This window comes from Scyliorhinus canicula, chromosome 25 (assembly GCF_902713615.1).
Source record: "Scyliorhinus canicula chromosome 25, sScyCan1.1, whole genome shotgun sequence".
In the NCBI taxonomy this organism is placed as follows: Eukaryota; Metazoa; Chordata; class Chondrichthyes; order Carcharhiniformes; family Scyliorhinidae; genus Scyliorhinus; species Scyliorhinus canicula.
In genome coordinates, this window is record NC_052170.1 from 4,480,048 (window position 1) to 4,500,262 (window position 20,215).

At 53.7% G+C, this 20,215-nt stretch overlaps 1 protein-coding gene across 1 annotated transcript in view; it reads right to left on the reverse strand.

Annotated features, from left to right (window-relative positions):
* Window positions 1–338: 338 nt before the first annotated feature.
* LOC119956998 overlaps window positions 339–20,215 on the reverse strand; it is a 60,326-nt gene continuing 40,449 nt past the window's right edge. Inside the window, exons 14-15 of the mRNA XM_038784582.1 lie at window positions 4,019–4,131; window positions 339–569 (exon numbers count right to left, since the gene is read on the reverse strand). Coding sequence (XP_038640510.1) covers window positions 431–569; window positions 4,019–4,131 — 252 coding nt within the window. The 3' untranslated portion in view covers window positions 339–430. The remainder of the gene's footprint in view (window positions 570–4,018; window positions 4,132–20,215) is intronic.

Here is a 20,215-nt window from a genome sequence, read left to right on the forward strand (position 1 = left end):
AATCTGGCTGGAAATACTACAGGAGGATATTGATCATGGTAAGCAGTAAAGCGGACACGAAGAAGAACTAAAGATATATAACATGTATCTTTATTCAATCAGCTGTAAGATAAAGAAGTGCGTAAAAACAGGCAATCTGAATATAGAATCTCAGTAGAGAAAGCAGCCCTGTGGTTGTTAGCGTACAGAGTGATGTGGCTGACATCCAGCTGGAAGGAAGGTTTGCATTTCGATACTCAAGGTTTCCCTTTGGAAATGTAGTTCCTGATCCGAGGCAGAGAATCTCTGCCCACACGGGTGACTTGACGCTGCTTGGGGCTGGGTTGAGTTGGGTTGAGTGTGGCCAGCCCGTGTACGTTATACTTATTGTAAGCACAAACCGGGTATTCAGCAAATGCCAGGTGTGTCATCGAGACCTGCGGCAGGAAGTTCAATCTGATTTGACCTCTTGCTCGCAGATGTACAAGCGTTTCCCAGAGCAGTTGTTGTCATTCCACATTCCGCTAGAGCTAACCTGGGCACAGTCCTCGCCGCTGTTGGCATTGTTCGGTTCATTAACGCTCCAAAACCTTCAAACGACAAAACCCACAGAGGTGATGGCGAGCATGGTATAGCAGTTTGTCCTGAGCGCGACATTAGGGGGTGGGGGGGGGGGGGGGGGTGGCAGTGTCACTGGATTAGGTAATCCAGGGTGGCAGGGGACCTGGGTTCCAATCCCACACAATTTGAATTCAAAATTTGCGTTTAATAAAAGTCTGGACTTCATGGCACAGTGGTTAGCACTGCTGCCTCACAGCGCCAGGGACCCGGGTTCGATTCCAGCTTCCGGTCACTGTCTGTGCGGAGTCTGCACGTTCTCCCCGTGTCTGCGTGGGTTTCCTCCGGGTGCTCCGGTTTCCTCCCACAGCCCAAAGACGTGCGGGTCAGGTGGATTGGCCGCGCTAAAATTGCCCCTTGGTGTCCAGGGGTGTGTGGGTTGGGTTATGGGGATGGGGCTGGGTGGATGGGCGAGCCAACATGGGCGGAGAGCTCTTTTGGAGGATCGGCGCAGACTCAATGGGCCGAATGGCCTCCTTCAGCAGGGTAGGGATTCTATGATGACAATGAAACGATTGTTGTAAAAACCCAAATCATCTGGTTCACTAACGTCCTTTAGGGAAGGAAATCTGCTGTCCTGACCCGGTCTGGACTACATGTGACCCACAGCAATTTGGCCAATTCTTAATTGGCCAAGCAAGCCACTGAGTTCAAGGGCAATTGGAGATGGACAATCAATGCTGGCCCAGTCAGCGATGCCCGCATCTCTGGAATGAGTAAAAGAAATTACTCGAGAAGTAGCTGCTGCTTATATAGTTATTTATTCTAGTGCATACCAATAACATGATTTGGGTCACCAGGCGCCTGACCTCCAGGCATGACACAGCCTCCGAGACCTCAAAATGGCTGCCAGGAAGAGGGTGCTTCTGAATGAAGCTCCCTTCAGGCCCTGGAATTTACAGCTGCAGCCCTGTGGTGTGTGGTCTGGCAGCAGATTGAGGTCCACTCAACAACATGACTGATACGAGGCGCGAGTGTCGATACACGAGAGGGGGCCATGGGGCACAGAGGGCATCCCAGTAGAGGGCAGGCCTTGTCTCAAACAGAGGGCCACGCAAGCACATTTCATCGTGAGACCCGGATTCAGCTGGCTGGCTACATACCCCTCTTCCTGCCAAACAAATGAGAAGTTTCCACCCTATGTGTGAGCACCAGGGACAAGGGGCTGGATTCTCCGATACTGGGGCGATGTCCCCACTCCGGTGTGGGAACGGGGGCGTTTTACACCAGAAATACTGGCTCAAAATGGCCACCGATTCCCAGTTTAGCTGGGGGCTGGCAAGCCGGCAGTGCAGAGCACCCGGCTCTAGCTGCTGATACGCCCCGGAGAATTGCCGGGCCTGTGTCCGTGCTTCATGGCGGACGTAGCCCGCGGACCCGGCCCGCGAAATAGTGCCCCCCTTTGGCCGGCTCGCGTGCCCCTCCCCCCCCTCCCCCCACACACACACAGTGGCCCCAGTCCCCAATAATGTCCCTCCTGCCCGTGGATCGGCCCTCCCCCGACTGTAGCAGCGCTGGACTGACCCACGCCATCGGGAACTTGGCCGGTTTGGGGGGGGGGAGGGGGGGGGGAGAGCATCAGGGGGCGGGCCTCAGGCGATGCCCTGAGCCTGTCGATACGTGGCGCGGAGCACTCGCAGAGTACGCCGCTTTGGAGGGGGCGGAGCATCGCAAAAACGCCGCCGCCCCTGATTTGGTCGGAAACTTGAATTCTCCGGCCGTTCGCTGAACGTGATTTTGGCGGCGGCGGCGGAGAATCCAGCCCCACATCACAGGGCTGCGTGTGTGTCACTTTCCTTAACCCTGGATTAAATTCTCCATTTGAGAGACGCTGGGCAAGACCCTCCAGCACAGAGACCCCTGTCTGGAACCCCCCCCCCCCCCCCCCAGCACAGAGACCCCTGTCTGGAACACCCCCCCCCCCTCCCAGCACAGACCCCTGTCTGGAACCCCCCCCCCCCCCCAGCACAGAGACCCCTGTCTGGATCCCTCCAGCACACAGACCCCTGTCTGGAGCCCCCCCCCCCAGCACACAAACCCCTGTCTGGAACCCCCCCCCCCCCCCCCAGCACAGAGACCCCTGTCTGGAGCCCCCCCCCCCCAAGCACACAGACCCCTGTCTGGAACCCCCCACCCCCAGCACAGAGACCCCTGTCTGGAGCCCCCCCCCCCCCAGCACAGAGACCCCTGTCTGGAACCCCCCAGCACAGAGACCCCTGTCTGGAGCCCCCCCCCCCCCCCCAGCACAGAGACCCCTGTCTGGAACCCCCCAGCACAGAGACCCCTGTCTGGAGCCCCCCCCCCCCCAGCACAGAGACCCCTGTCTGGAACCCCCCCCCCCCAGCACACAGACCCCTGTCTGGAACCCCCCCCCCAGCACACAGACCCCTGTCTGGGAACCCCCCCCCCCCCCCAGCACACAGACCCCTGTCTGGAACCCCCCACCCCCCAGCACACAGACCCCTGTCTGGGAACCCCCCCCCCCCAGCACACAGACCCCTGTCTGGAACCCCCCCCCCCCAGCACACAGACCCCTGTCTGGGAACACCCCCCACCCAGCACACAGACCCCTGTCTGGAACCCCCCCCCCCCCAGCACACAGACCCCTGTCTGGGAACCCCCCCCCCCCCCCAGCACACAGACCCCTGTCTGGAACCCCCAGCACACAGACCCCTGTCTGGAACCGCCCCCCAGCACAGAGACCCCTGTCTGGAACCCCCCCCCCCCCCCCCAGCACAGAGACCCCTGTCTGGAACCCCCCCCAGCACAGAGACCCCTGTCTGGAACCCCCCCCCAGCACAGAGACCCCTGTCTGGAACCCCCCCCCCCCAGCACAGAGACCCCTGTCTGGAACCCCCCCCAGCACAGAGACCCCTGTCTGGAACCCCTCAGAAGTTAGACCCACGTCTTGGAACCCCCTCCCCCAAAAGTGAGATCCCTGCCAAGAAGCTAGAGAGCAGGGGAAACAAATCCCTGCTTTAACACTCCCCTGAGCAGTACACCTGCTGGCTCAGACAGAGGAAGCAGCACCTGGAAAGAGAAAAACCAGTCGGCTGGGTTTAAACCCCCTCAGATCTTTGATCGGCAAGCCTTTCATGAATTTCTCTTTGACGCTGATTTTACTATGCTGTGATTGGCAGTTTCCATACACACCTCAGCTGTCTGCATTATTCCAATCATCTCCGTTCATGGTTTAGTAGCTTTGAAGCGGTCAGCTGTGAAACTAACTGCAATGTTTAGAAACATCAAGCTGTGATTGACAGCTCCTGGACCACTTCAAATGGAGTTAAGTGCCGACCAATCACCTTCCTTCACGGCTGATGGATTTTGAAGCGGTCAGCTAGAAACTGACAGCACTTAACGCGGCCACTCAGATGACCGGGCTCCAGCACTTTGCCGTGTAGGCGTCGAAAGGACTTACTTTGGTGTTGCCTCGTAATCGGTACCGTCCACCCATTTCCACTTGTTCTCTTGCTCATGATCACTCAGACCGATCCAGAATTCTTTGGTGTTACTTTCCATTGTAATGAAATGCTGCTCAAGGATGGAAATGGAATGTATCAGTAAGGACAGCGGAATATTGAATACCTTATGCTCTCTGCAGAGTCGGTAATGGGTCTCAGCTTTAAATAGAGGGCCGCCAAACCTCCGGGACTGCCCTGGAGCCTCCAAAAATCGAAGATTAATCTCTGGCGCACAGCAAAATATAAATTCAGGAAACTAATAATCAACAAACATTGGGCGGAATTCTCCAACTGTTGGGATTCCCTTTTCCTGCCTCCAGCGCTCCCTCACCCGAGGGAGTCCGAGCGGAGTGGGGTATCTTCAACGGGAAATCTCAAATACAGGCAGATAGAATCCAGCTGCCAGTGAACAGCTCGAGACGAGACTGAGGGGGGGGGGGGGGGGCATGATTTAAATGTTTAAAATTATGAAGGGTATAGGTGGACAGGGAGAAATGTTTCCTCTTGATGGAGGGATCAATGACCAGGGAGCATCCATTTCAGGTAAGGGGCAGAAGGTTTAGAAGGGATTTGAGGACAAACCTTTTCACCCAGAGGGTGGTGGGGGTCTGGAACTCGCTACCTGAAGGGGTGGTGGAGGCAGAGGCCTACGTAACATTTTAAGAAGTATTTAGATGCGTACTTGTGATCCCAAGGAATACAAGGCTATGGGCCAAGTGCTGGGAAATGGGATTAGAATAGTGAGGTGGTTGATTTGATTGGTGCAGACATGGTAGGTCTATGACTCAATGTAATTTTGGGTGTGATTGGTGGGGTGTTTTTCAACAGCCGCATTAGTGAGATCGCGACCCACACTTAACAGCACTTAGTGCCAAAAATTAGCCCCCATCACTGGCGTCTCGCCGTCTGATTCACCAGACCCGTGTCTCGCGGCTAACAAGGGGGAAGCTGCTTTTAAACGCTCCCTCGTCACTCTCTCCCAGTCAGTACACCAGTATGGCAGAGCACAGACCTGCTCCTCGCTTTGGTGATACCAACCTGGACAAGCTTCTCAACATTGTGATTGAGAGGCAAGAGGGTCGGAGGACCAGGAGCAGAACCACCAATACCGCCTGGGAGACAGTGGAGTGGTTGTCATGGGCAGCATGACCACGTCCCATGTCAGAAGAAGACCAACGACCCAGACCAAGCTGCAAGGGTAGTTACCACCTCTCTCCTGGCATCACTTCCACCTGCAACACCTCAAATTCCCCATAAAACCCTCCTCCCCCTCAATCCACTGGCTGGCACCTCGCACCCTCCCCATATCTGATCTTCGAGCTTGTTCCTCAGCACCCAACGCCCTACGGGCACCACCAGGGAGAAGGAAGCGCTGGAGGCCAACCCAGGGCCCATCACCAAGGAGACGGACTCCAGTTCTTCCAAATCCCCAAATGGGGTCAGGAGGGGAATGGGGAAAGGAGGCGATGGGGAGGAAGGGAATGGGGGAAAGGAGGGGATGGGGAGGAGGGGATGGGGAAAGGAGGGGATGGGGAGGAGGGGAATGGGGGAAGGAGGGGATGGGGAGGAGGGGAATGGGGGAAGGAGGGGATGGGGAAAGGAGGGGATGGGGAGGAAGGGAATGGGGGAAGGAGGGGATGGGGAGGAGGGGAATGGGGGAAGGAGGGGATGGGGAAAGGAGGGGATGGGGAGGAAGGGAATGGGGGAAGGAGGGGATGGGGAGGAGGGGAATGGGGGAAGGAGGGGATGGGGAGGAGGGGAATGGGGGAAGGAGGGGATGGGGAGGAGGGGAATGGGGGAAGGAGGGGATGGGGAGGAGGGGAATGGGGGAAGGAGGGGATGGGGAGGAAGGGAATGGGGAAAGGAGGGGATGGGGAGGAGGGGAATGGGGGAAGGAGGGGATGGGGAGGAGGGGAATGGGGGAAGGAGGGGATGGGGAGGAGGGGAATGGGGAAGGAGGGGATGGGGAGGAGGGGAATGGGGAAGGAGGGGATGGGGAGGAGGGGAGTGGGGGAAGGAGGGGATGGGGAGGAGGGGATGGGGAGGAGGGGAATGGGGGAAGGAGGGATGGGGAGGAGGGGAATGGGGGGAAGGAGGGGATGGGGAGGAGGGGAATGGGGGAAGGAGGGGATGGGGAGGAGGGGAATGGGGAGGAAGGGAATGGGGGAACGAGGGGATGGGGAGGAGGGGAATGGGGAGGAAGGGAATGGGGGAAGGAGGGGATGGGGAGGAGGGGAATGGGGAAGGAGGGGAATGGGGGAAGGAGGGGATGGGGAGGAGGGGAATGGGGAAGGAGGGGAATGGGGGAAGGAGGGGATGGGGGAAGGTGTGGATGGGGAGGAAGGGAATGGGGGAAGGAGGGGATGGGGAGGAGGGGAATGGGGGAAGGAGGGGAATGGGGGAAGGAGGGGATGGGGAAAGGAGGGGATGGGGAGGAAGGGAATGGGGGAAGGAGGGGATGGGGAGGAGGGGAATGGAGGAAGGAGGGGATGGGGAAAGGAGGGGATGGGGAGGAAGGGAATGGGGGAAGGAGGGGATGGGGAGTAGGGGAATGGAGGAAGGAGGGGAGTGGGGAAGGAGGGGAATGGGGGAAGGGGATGGGGAAAGGAGGGGATGGGGAGGAAGGGAATGGGGGAAGGAGGGGATGGGGAGGAGGGGAATGGAGGAAGGAGGGGAGTGGGGGAAGGAGGGGAATGGGGGAAGGAGGGGATGGGGAGGAGGGGAGTGGGGGAAGGTGGGGAATGGAGGAGGAGGGAAGTGGGGAAGGAGGGGAATGGGGGAAGGAGGGGATGGGGAGGAGGGGAGTGGGGGAAGGAGGGGATGGGGAGGAGGGGGATGGGGAGGAGGGGAATGGGGGAAGGAGGGGATGGGGAGGAGGGGAATGGGGGAAGGAGGGGATGGGGAGGAGGGGAATGGGGAAAGGAGGGGATGGGGAGGAGGGGAATGGGGGAAGGAGGGGATGGGAGGAGGGTAATGGGGGAGGAGGGGAATGGGGAGGAAGGGAATGGGGAAGGAGGGGATGGGGAGGAGGGGAGTGGGGGAAGGAGGGGAATGGAGGAGGAGGGGAGTGGGGAAGGAGCGGAATGGGGGAAGGAGGGGATGGGGAGGAGGGGAGTGGGGGAAGGAGGGGATGGGGAGGAGGGGAATGGGGAGGAGGGGAATGGGGGAAGGAGGGGATGGGGAGGAGGGGAATGGGGGAAGGAGGGGATGGGGAGGAGGGGAATGGGGAAAGGAGGGGATGGGGAGGAGGGGAATGGGGGAAGGAGGGGATGGGAGGAGGGGGATGGGGGAGGAGGGGAATGGGGAGGAAGGGAATGGGGAAGGAGGGGATGGGAGGAGGGGAATGGGGGAAGGAGGGGATGGGGAGGAGGTGAATGGTGAAAGGAGGGGATGGGGAGGAGGTGAATGGGGGAAGGAGGGGATGGGGAGGAGGGGAATGGGGAAAGGAGGGGATGGGGAGGAGGGGAATGGGGGCAGGAGGGGATGGGGAGGAGGGGAATGGGGGAAGGAGGGGATGGGGAGGAGGGGAATGGGGGCAGGAGGGGATGGGGAGGAGGGGAGTGGGGGAAGGAGGGGATGGGGAGGAGGGGAATGGGGGCAGGAGGGGATGGGGAGGAGGGGAGTGGGGGAAGGAGGGGATGGGGAGGAGGGGAATGGGGGGATGGGGAGGAGGGGATGGGGAGGAGGGGAATGGGGGAAGGAGGGGATGGGAGGAGGGGGATGGGGGAGGAGGGGAATGGGGAGGAAGGGAATGGGGAAGGAGGGGATGGGGAGGAGGGGAATGGGGGAAGGAGGGGATGGGGAGGAGGGGAATGGGGGAAGGAGGGGATGGGGAGGAGGGGAATGGGGAAGGAGGGGATGGGGAGGAGGGGAATGGGGGAAGGGTGGAATATGGGGTCAGGATGGGGTGAGCTGACAGAGAAAGCCTCGTCCTATGAGAATCTGGTGTGAGTGACGGCTTGCCTGGTATCCTGACATGTCGGACCCTCGCTGCCGCCTGTCTTCCAGCCTCCGGCCCTTCCCCCAAGATCTCCCTGAGCTTCATGCTGGAAAATGGGAATGACTCCTCACCTCCTCAGTCCCCTTCGGCAGCCATTGCACCAGCTTCACGTTTTTAAAAAGGAACCGCTGGGGAGCCGGTTAATTCCCGGGAGGCCGTTACATTCGACTTCAATCTCACTAATGAAATTGATGTTAATGATAGGCTCACCATATCACCACGGAACTCATCATTGGGAGCCGACCTGGTTAGACAGCAAGCTGAATCATACCCGGCGCCAATCTCAATTGTGGCCCTGCCCGCTATTTATCCGGCTTTAGAGTGTGGAACTCGCTGCCTGAAAGGGGGGGTGGAGGCAGAGACCCTCATAACATTTAAGAAGTATTTAGATGTACGGCAGCACGGTAGCATGGTGGTTAGCATAAATGCTTCACAGCTCCAGGGTCCCAGGTTCGGTTCCCGGCTGGGTCACTGTCTATGCGGAGTCTGCACGTCCTCCCCGTGTGTGCGTGGGTTTCCTCCGGGTGCTCCGGTTTCCTCCCACAGTCCAAAGATGTGCGGGTTAGGTGGATTGGCCCATGCTAAATTGCCCGTAGTGTCCTAATAAAGTAAGGTTAAGGGGGGGTTGTTGGGTTACGGGTATAGGGTGGTTACGTGGGTTTGAGTAGGGTGATCATGGCTCGGCACAACATCGAGGGCCGAAGGGCCTGTTCTGTACTGTTCTATGTTCTATGTTCTATGTGCATTTGCGATCCCAGGGCAGACAAGGCTGTGGGCTAAGTGCTGGAAAATGGGATTAAAATACGTAGGTGGTTGTTTGTGACTGGCACAGACACGAGAAGGGCCTTTCCTGTGTTGTAGACTCAATGACTCTAAAATCATCTTCCTTATTTCTTGAAGAATATTAGCGTTCTGAACACATTGCCACCTGCAACAAAGGAATTCTCAGTACCCATTGCCAGAACATAGACCATTACAGCGCAGTACAGGCCCTTCGGCCCTCAATGTTGCACCGTCCTGTGAAACCCCTCTAAAGCCCATCTACACTATTCCCTTATCATCCATATGTTTATCCAATGATCATTTGAATGCGTTTAGTGTTGTCGAGTCCACTACTGTTGCAGGCAGGGCATTCCACGCACTTACTAGTGTAGCCATCTAAAATGGACACCAGTATACAAAATGGAGAACTGCAAAGACTGCAGGGAAAAACGGACATAGTCCGGGACAAACAGCTTGCAGAAGCTTTCAACAGTGAGACACTCGTAAAAACCGGTTTCCCCACAGCTGCAGAGTCCAGGCAGCGATGTTAATGGGAAAACGATCTGCATACTCATGAGGTGATACCGGGACAGTCCCAGATACAATAGATACATTTAAGTATCGATTGATACTTTTCTACAGCTACCCAGCCAGGATGGCACCAGAGAAACCAGAACAATGAGCCCTAGGAACCGCCCCAGCCATCAAGGAACGACCCCTAGGATAGGGGGGTTCGAATCATATCGATTGGGAAAGACCCAATCGATCCCCAGCAGGTGAGAGAGCCCGCCCCAAGGGGCACGGATCTCTGGTGACCTATAAAAAGAAGGTCCTGCACATGGTTCTGCCTGTTGCATCCTGTCTCCGGCCTCCGACTCCAGCCTCCAGACCCTGTCTTTCATCACCAGCCGTTGAGCAACAGCCATCTATCAGTAAGTGCCAAAACGACGATGGCTACGTGACCCAGGCATTGCTTGTACTCTTGCCGACTATTAGCGAACAGAAGTTGCAGACCAGAAAGGAACAAAGGCCTTGTCCCCTGACCTTGCTTGTTCCTACTTAGATAAGTATTAGTCTTTTAGCGTGTGCATGAGTATTTATTATAATTGCTATAATAAACTCTAATTGTTTTGGACTTACTAATCGGTGGATGACTTTATTGACTTGAACTTGACCTTAGCACTTGTGACGGTGTCTCTTACGGCACCTGGCGACTCCAGAGCATAGAAATAAGAAACAGAGCCAAACGAGTGTTAAGCACACTCCCTCTATTGGAGGAGTGTTAAACACACTAACAGTAAAACGAGCAACATTTAGTGGCGACATCCTGATGGGGCGCAATTAGAAGTGGCACCCCCACTCCGTCGAGAACCCAGAAATTTGAATTAGAAATCTGATTGGAAAAAAGGGAAATATCACAAGTGGTCAAGGAGTTCAAACCAATAACGATAATTCGGAAGTGTGCTTTGTGCATGCGTACTAACAGGGTTGTAAGGTTAACCTGAGAGCTTTTTGTTGCGACAAACTGTCCAGAGTTTTTTAAGCGGAACATAGCGAAAGCCTTACCCGTCTTCTAAAACATCACCTCAACATCCCCTGTTCCAAATTTAAGACAAAAAGAGAAAATGGCCATGCAGGCAATGGAACGCCTCATGAACCCAGAGCAGTTCTTGGTCGCAGCGACGAGCAGTAGCCGAGTAGGCCAGTGTCCCGTGTGGGAGCTGGAACTCCGCAAGTATCTGAAAGGAAAGGGATGGCCCCTTTGGAATGAGTTCTCTATGAATGAGGAGACAGGTCCCGGGAGTATAGGACATACTTGGTGGGAGAACCTCTCTCAAATTATAAGAAAAATCCTAGTAAAGCACGCAAGCCGATGGCAATCGTGTCCTGTTTGGCACAGTTGCGAGGCACTGAGGAGGTCGTTCGGACGCTCCGAGCAGAGTTAGAATAACTAAATAGAATGAGTAAAGTGGATGTCAGGGAGATCGAGAAGGAAAACTTAGAACTAAGAGGGAAGCTGGCAGAGAAGGGTAGAGAGGTGGATGATGCCAAGAGGGCACATCAGTCGTGTCTAGCCCATCTGAGCAGTTCCCAGACCCAATATGAGAAAGCCTATCAGGATGTACAACATGCAGTCCTGATACGAGAGGAATCAGAAAAACAGGTAGAGGTATTGCAGAGGCAATGCTCTGACCTAAAAGCAGCTTTAAGAGCACTCCACGCTGCCACCACTGAGCAAAGACAGAGCACAGTAGATCACGCAAAGTGTAGGAAGCAGATTGCGGAGCTGCAATCGCTGCTTTCAGTGCAGAATGGGTTCCAAGCACCTTTGGAACACAGCTAGATGAGGAGAATGCCCCAGATTGGCAGGAATTAAGTGAGACAGCGCAGCGCTATGTTCAAGGAACATGTGCGCCAGCAGCGCAACAGAAAAGGAAAGCACCCCAACCCCCCACAGATCAGATAGCACCCGCACCTATGAGCCCAGTCACCACCCAAAGAAAAGCAACCACAGACGGCGCACCCGAGATCACCTACACCACCCCCTTAACTGTAACGCAACTCAGGGACGCGTGTGAGAAAATCACCCCGTTTCTCCCCACCGCAGACCCCCACCACTTTCTCGCAAAGGTCAAACAGCAGGCTACCATGTACGGCCTGGACGAAAGAGAGCAGGTTAAGCTCACAGTTTCTGAGTTTAGACCAGTCTGTAGTAGCAGCCCTCCCCGACCCACAGAGCGTTGGAGGAGGCACCCTCGAAGAGATGCATACATCCATTTTAGAGCGATAGGATATAATAGAGAAGACCCAGTCGAAGTCCTAATTAAATGTAGACAAAAGAGGACAGAGCATCCCACAGCATTCGCAGGAAGGCTGTGGATCCATTTCACTGCAGTTTTTGGCGAATTAGACTGAGAGCATTTAATCCGAGACAATATGGTTAAATGGACCCGCACCATAATCTCCCATGCCACAGATGCAGGACAGAATGCTTGCACTAGTTATGACCCCTCAGAAGAGGCCCATAATGAGAAATGGGTTCTGAAAAGATTGTCCCGTGCTTGGGAACAATCTGTCCAGGGCAAAGTTAAGGTAAAGACCCCAGAGGAAGCTCAGGCTGTAGCGGATATTCAGGCAGTGAGAGCGCACCAAAACCCCGCATGGGTAAACGAAGGGAAGAACAGCCCTCCACAGAAGTCGCAGGAATGCTACAACTGTGGTCAGTTAGGTCATTTTGCAAAAGAATGCAATGCCCCACAGAGATCACAGAGAGGCCAGCAGACAGGCACTCTGAACAGGAATAGAGCGAAGCCTATCCATAGTATAGGAATACAGTCAGGTCAGACCAATGTGGACGGAACGGACTGACGGTGTTCGGGCTCCCCCACTTGGGTCTGTGACACCCTCTGGGACCAATCCGGAAGGCCGGTAGTCACAGCAAAGATTAGAGGGAAGCCCATAGAGTTACTTTGGGACACAGGAGGGTCCCGCACCACGATTAATTCCACCACCACAGCACAGGCAGACACGTGGCCGACCACCTCCACCATCACACTTAGCGGTTTCACAGGACACTCGCAGCAGGGACACATTACAGCCCCCGTAGCAATTCAGCTAGGGAACATCTCCACCAGACACCCCATTGTTTTAGTTAATCTACCCCGGACAGCAGAACACATACTGGGGATTGACTTCATGAATGCCCATAGCCTGTCGTTCGATCCAGTAAACCAATGTGTCTGGAGAATGGCAAAATCAGACAGAGCACCCGCTACTCTCACAGTAGGAGAGTATGCTAATCGGATTAGCGCAGTAGGCAACTATTGTTTTGACTTGACCACGCTTAGTACAGACAGACAAGTTAGGGCAGTTCTAAACCGACACAGGACAGCATTTGCCAGTCACCGGCACGACTGCGGCAGAATGACTGGACAAGTTCAAGTTACCGGACCTGACCCCAGACCACAGAAACAGTACCGATTTCCCCTAGAAGCAGAGGGAGAAATTGGAAAGGTAATAGACAGTTTATTGGAGCAAGGTGTACTTAGGACAGTAGCCTCGACCAATAATGCTCCTATTTGGCCAGTGAGAAAGCCCGACGGATCATGGCGTCTGCCCATAGATTATCGGGAGCTCAACAAAGTAACCCCAGCAGTAGCCCCCACGGTAGCAACAAGTCCCGAGACCATGCTCAAACAGGGACTCCACTCAAAATTCTTCACGGTTTTGGACATTAGCAATGGCTTCTGGTCAATCCCATTGGCAAAGGCGTGCCAGTACAAATTTGCCTTCACATTTAAAGGACAGCAGTATACGTGGACATGCCTCCCACAAGGATTCCACAATTCACCCTCCATTTTCCACCGACAGCTGGCAAATGGTTTAGCCAAATTTTCCCGACCTGAATGTCTGGTACAGTATGTAGACGACCTACTACTGCAGACAGACACCAAGGCAGAGCACATTACGCTTCTGGCCGAGCTCCTGGAACTTCTGACCTCAATCGGATGTAAAGTTAACCCCAGAAAGGCCCAGATATTAGAGAACAAAGTGATGTATTTGGGTACAGTCATCACGCACGGCAAACGCGAGATCGAATTCAAAAGGATTAATTCGATTGTCAAATTGCCCCTTCCCCAGAATGTTTCAGCCCTCCGGTCGTTTTTAGGACTGGTTGGTTACTGTCGGAACCATATCGATGGCTTCGCGACAAAGGCAGCCCCACTCTCAGACCTCCTTAAGAAAGGAGCCCCATGGGAATGGCTTCCGCAGCATTCAGAGGCTGTGGAAGAATTAAAGAAAGCCCTTAGCGCAGCACCCGCGCTACAAGTCCCAGACCAACTCTCTCCCTATGCAAAGAGGTAGCGAGCACAGATCTGACCCTCTCGGCCGTGCTACTTCAGGAACGGCACGAGCAGCTACGACCCGTGGCTTATGCCTCAAGACTTTTAGACCCCGTAGAGCAAGGATTTTCAGCCTGCGAGAGGCATCTCCTAGCAGTTTTTTGGGCAGTTCAGTACTTCTCGTACATTACCGGACTCAACCCCATCACCATTTTGACCGAGCACACCCCCACACAGTTACCTTTAGACGGACGACTGAAGGACGGTTCAGTGAGCCAGATAAGAGCAGCTAGGTGGACACTACTGTTACAAGGACGGGACATAACAGTTAAACGGACCAGGACACACACATTTTTAGCAGACAACCTCCAATATCCAGGACAGCCCCATGATTGTGAAATTGTAGCACCCCTACACAACACAGGACCCTTCATAGCAAAGACACCCCCCAGAAAGATCGGGAATTCAAGCCAGAGCCCCCAGCACACAGACACGTGTGCCCCATTGAAAATATATGTGGACGGTTCATCCACGGTTTTAGATAGAGAACGCATCACTGGATGCGGGATCTATGTTGAGCATGCGCAGGGTCGCGCACTACAAGAAATCGCATTAAAATTACCGGGTCACTTAGGCGCGCAGGCAGCAGAGCTCGCAGCCATTGCTTATATAGTGGACCACCCAGATTTGTTTCCCAGCCCGGCAGACATATATTCGGACAGTTTATATGTTTGCAACAGCTTGACCGATTTTCTACCCCTGTGGAGGACACGAGGTTTTGTCTCCGCAGACGGGAAACCCCTTCCATCAGCCCCATTACTCCGCCATATCCTGGAAAAGGCAAAAGATAGGACTTTTGGCATAATTAAAGTTAGGAGTCACCATAGGTCATCCCCCCCTGGAAATGTAAAAGCCGACGCACTGGCAAAAACAGGTTCCAGGTGAGGTCACTTTTGGACACCCCCAGCTAGCGCACCAGCTAGCGCCCCTGTGAGTGCAGTTCAGGTCTCACAGACGGATATTAAAGATTTAGTTGAGTCTCAGAAACAGGATAGAGATCTCAGGGAGATTTTTAAAGGAAATTTTGTGCCCCAATATGATAGGTTCAGACACGCTTTGACCACACATGAGGGTGTGATCATTAAGGACAAATTGTATGTGGTTCCTGAACAGGATAGGAATCAAATGATTGCCTTATTCCATGACAGTCATGGACACCAAGGGATCGACCCGACCACAAGACACCTCAGACAACTCTGTTGGTGGCCAAATTTAAGAAACGATGTGACCCACTACATCGAGATTTGTCTAATTTGTGCACAAAATAACCCGGAGAGGTACTCAAAGAAGGCACAACCTAGCCACACTCGCCCAGTCAATGGCCCCTGGACTAACCTCCAGATCGATTTTATAGGACCATTGCCCCCTTGCAGGAATGGCTATAAATATGTTCTGGTAGTTATAGATACCTTTACCAAATGGGTAGAGGCATTCCCTTCACGAACCAACACAGCTAAGACAGCTGCAAAGATCCTGACCCACCACATCTTTACGAGATGGGGACTCCCGAGAAGTATAGAGTCAGATCAGGGATCTCACTTCACAGGACAGGTCATGAAGAACATCCTGACAATATTTGGCATTAAACAAAATTTCCACATTGCGTATCACCCCCAGTCCAGCGGGATAGTCGAACGCATGAATCGGACCCTAAAATCGACCCTTAGGAAAATGGTTCAGGAGAACAATTCAACATGGGATTCAGTGCTCCCATTCGCACTCATGTTCATCCGCAACACGGTTTCATCATCCACAGGTTTCACCCCACACACACTCATGACCGGACGCCCTATGAAAGGTACAGAATTCCTTTTCGGACTGGACATGACTAGCCCCGAAGTGACGGCCCTCACACATGAGAAGGCAGTCAAAGAATTAGTTGAGACTGTGAGGTCTGCACAGTTAGCAGCCGCAGTAAAATTGGGAAAAAGACGAAAACAGAGCACAGCTTGCTTTAATAAGAACGTACACCCCACAGAATTTCAGGTTGGGCAACAGGTTATGTTATCTGTTTATAACCCCAGCACGTTTTTGGCACCTAAATTTTCCGGCCCGTACTCAATTTCGGACAAAATCAGCCCCTCCGTTTACAGAATAAAATACCCCAATGGTAAGACTGTGTGGTTTCATATCAACCAGTTAAAGGCTTATGGAACACAGTCTAACCACACACACCATGTCTTACTAGACGCAGCAGAACATCTCGCCCCGCCCACAAGAGACACATTTCCACCCTCCCCCTCACAGACCAGTTCCTCATCGGACTTGCCCACGACTCCGCCCACTGACTCCAAACCACGCCCCGAAACGCCCACAAGCTGCCGCAGCAGAGACAGCGACACTGACTCTGACAATGAGGACAGCCACAGCACTCAACCCTACAGCCCCCACATTAGCGACAACGACCCCGACTCCAGTGACCCCATGGAGGTCACCTACATTAAATATCCAAACCCACACCCAGACCCACAACCCGACCCCGACGACACCGACTATACCCCTTCAAACTTAGACACCACATTTTGGCACAAGGACAATTCATGGAGACTTGTCCGCAATGATGAGAGTGACCCCCGGTCACATAACGCACAGATCGCATGCCTGATCCATACAAGAGTGTGGGATCCGGGAGAAGAGAAAGACGTGATGTCTGACTCCCGATACGGTAACCCCTTTGTGACCCTGTTCACAGAGAGAGAGGAGAAGTGAGGTGTCCAGATGATGTAAAAGAGGAACCGCTTGAGGGAAGCGAAATCCTTTCTGATGGAACCTGCACGTATGTTTTGTTTGTTTATGTTTTGTTTGTTGATGATATATTAAGGGTTTGATTGGAGATCAGATCACAGTCTTTTCAGCTGAAAAGCTTGTGACCGCCTCGCACGCACGTTAGCTTGTCCGCAGAAACTTCTGAGAACTTCAGTTAAATATCCTCTGGTGAACCGGCACGGTTCACAACTTGTCTTCTGTTTTCAGATGTTGGAGCATCTTGGCTCCTCCCTTGTTTTTCAGATGCCCCTCTATTCTGTGAATAGAGGCTGCAATCCCACGATGAATACATTCATACCCGTTCATTTCAGGTTGCTCAGGCAGTGGAGAAACGGCATTGAGGACCCGCCCTGTCTGAGAACCCCCCTTTGGTCAGCCAAGCTCGGGTACGGCACAGCACGCCTTACCCGGGGATCCCATTCAAATCTTACCCGTAGCGGCCCATACGCAACTCATTCGACCTTTTCGTTCAAAATTTGGTTTCATTTTTCTTTAGGTAGCCCTTCGGCAGCCATCCCACATGCTACAGTAGTCCCCCTTTATAACGCGGGTGTTGGGGTCCAAGACAGCCACCCGCGTTGTATCCGAGCCGCGGATATCCATGATGGGGGTTTTAAATTTATTTTAAAATCTATGCTAGCGCTTCCCATTGTGAGTCTACGGGGGGCGGGGGGAGAGGTCAGACCCCCGTAGACTCACAATGGGAAGCGCTAGCATAGATTTTTAAATAAATTTAAAACCCCCATCGTGGATCCAATTAAAACAGTGTCAATTTCAGCGGCCGGCTCACTTTGATCCGGAGAGGGAAGCTGCTCTCACTGAAACAATCAGCCGGCCGCTGAAATTGACACTGCCGGCTGCTCTCTCTCTCCAATCCAACTTTTAAGTTTTAATGTTTCTGATTGGAGGGAGAGAGCAGCCGGCAGAGTCAATTTCAGCGGACGGCTCACTTTGATCCAGAGAGGGAAGCTGCTCTCTCACTGAAGCAATCAGCCGGCCGCTGAAATTGACACTGCCGGCTGCTCTCTCCCTCCAATCAGAAACATTAAAACTTAAAAGTTGGATTGGAGGGAGAGAGCAGCGGGCAGTGTCAATTTCAGCGGCCGGCTGATTGTTTCAGTGAGAGAGCAGCTTCCCTCTCCGGATCAAAGTGAGCCGGCCGCTGAAATTGACACAACTGACAGTTGGGGTCCATAAGCCCCCCCGCGGTATATCGCGAACCGCGGTATTGCGGAGCGCGGTATAACGGGGGACTACTGTATTTACATCCAGGAACATTCGGATGGTAAATCGCAAAGCCTGCGAGACGGCTCGCAGTGGTAAAGTTGTTAGGTGTATATCTGGTCTTAAATTCGCATTTGAAAAAATAAAAATGAGGGGGAGTCACAGGGTGTGACTTGGCCATTCATTTAAGGGTCAATTGGAATGAGAGGACAGATACACTAGCAATACAGATATTAAACTGTGTATTGACAGATACTGTGCTTGATCCCATAGCTTTCGAACAGTCGAAGGAGGGTTCACGGCAAGATCGGCCATACAAAGGAAGAGAAGGAAGAGAACAAAGAAGACCATGATGGAAGCCTACCTATATATATTAAATATTGTTGTATTTTTGCCTGTAGAAGCATACCATGTTTCCCCCATGACCCCCGCCGTTAATGTTTCCCACACACCGACTTCTCCATGCTCAGCAATGATCAGTGAGGTTCAGACCTGGTGCACCAAATTCATGACCTGGTACTCGATGTCGTATGTGATTGAATCACTGTTGGCGATTGCAATTCTCTGCATCATAGTACAGACCCTCAGGTTGAGGAAATGGAAAAGGAGAGCCTCCCGCTCCTGCCCCTCAACCATTTACGGAGCTCAATCCCCTATTTTCGGTTTCCACCAATCCCCCCAACCCCTTGATGCATAAGAAATGTATTTATAGCGCTCTGTAAATAAAAAAAAATGACACGAATGTATTATATGGTTCTGAACTTGACTGCCGAGTCAGAAAGCGAGATGTACTGTGGTGTGAATGGATAAGGCTTTAGACTGTGATGAAATGTTTAAAGTAAGATGAGAGTAGTAATTGTGATAGGTAGAGGTTCCTGATTATTGGTAATGCATGTCCCCTTTGACATAGCGCCAAGTAGAAAATGTGAGCTAAAATTTTTTGCCATAGTTAAGGACAGAGTAGACGCCCAGGAACTTGCTAAGGTCAGGGAACCCAAAAAGGAACTCAAAGGAACATAGAGGAACCGTACATAGGTGCAGCGCCGGCCCTAGGGTTGCTGGCGCCCCGGGCAAGCTAAACTTCGGCGCCCTTGGGGGGGGGGGGGGCGAGAGGGGGGGTGGGGCCGAGAGGGGGGGCGGGGCCGAGAGGGGGGAGGGGGGTGGGGCCGAGGGGGGGCGGACCCGGGGGGAGGGGCGGACCGAGGGGGGGGGGGCGGACCGAGCGGGGGCGGGGCGGGGCGGATCGAGCCGGGGGGGCGGACCGAGCGGGGGCGGGGCGGGGGGGACCCGAGGGGGGGGGCGGACCGAGCGGGGGGCCGCTCTGGGGGAGGGCGGCCACCGCGCATGCGCTGGTTGGCACCGGCCCAACTGCGCATGCGCGGGACCCGAGTCTCTGGCGCCCCCAAGCACATGGCGCCCCGGGCGACTGCCCGAGTTGCCGGTGCCTTAAGCCGGCCCTGCATAGGTGATCCTTCACAATTTCTCGTGAGGATCACAAGGAGGGAGTGTAGCCATCTAAAATGGACACCAGTATACAAAATGGAGAACTGCAAAGACTGTAGGGAAAAACGGACATAGTCCAGGACAAACAGCTTGCAGAAGCTTTCAACAGTGAGACACTCGTAAAAACCGGTTTCCCCACAGCTGCAGAGTCCAGGCAGCGATGTTAATGGGAAAACGATCTGCATACTCATGAGGTGATACCGGGACAGTCCCAGATACAATAGATACAATTAAGTATCGATTGATACTTTTCTATAGCTACCCAGCCAGGATGGCGCCAGAGAAACCAGAACAATGAGCCCTAGGAACCGTCCCAGCCATCAAGGAACGACCCTAGGATAGGGGGGTTCGAATCATATTGATTGGGAAAGACCCAATCGATCCCCAGTAGGTGAGAGAGCCCACCCCAAGGGGCACGGACCTCTGGGGACCTATAAAAAGAAGGTCCCGCACATGGTTCTGCCTGTTGCATCCTGTCTCCGGCCTCCGACTCCAGCCTCCAGATCCTGTCTTTCATCACCGGCCGTTGAGCAACAGCCATCTATTAGTAAGTACCAAAACGACGATCGCTACGTGACCCAGGCATTGCTTGTACTCTTGCCGACTATTAGCGAACAGAAGTTGCAGACCAGAAAGGAACAAAGGCCTTGTCCCCTGACCTTGCTTGTTCCTACTTAGATAAGTATTAGTCTTTTAGCATGTGCATGAGTATTTATTATAATTGCTATAATAAACTCTAATTGTTTTGGACTTACTAATCGGTGTATGACTTTATTGACTTGAACTTGACCTTAGCACTTGTGACGGTGTCTCTTACGGCACCTGGCGACTCCAGAGCATAGAAATAAGAAACAGAGCCAAATGAGTGTTAAGCACACTGCCTCTATTGGAGGAGTGTTAAACACACTAACTTAGAACGACCAACACTACTCTCTGAGTAAAGAACCTAACTCTGACATCTGTCCTATATCTATCTCCCCTCAATTTAAAGCTAT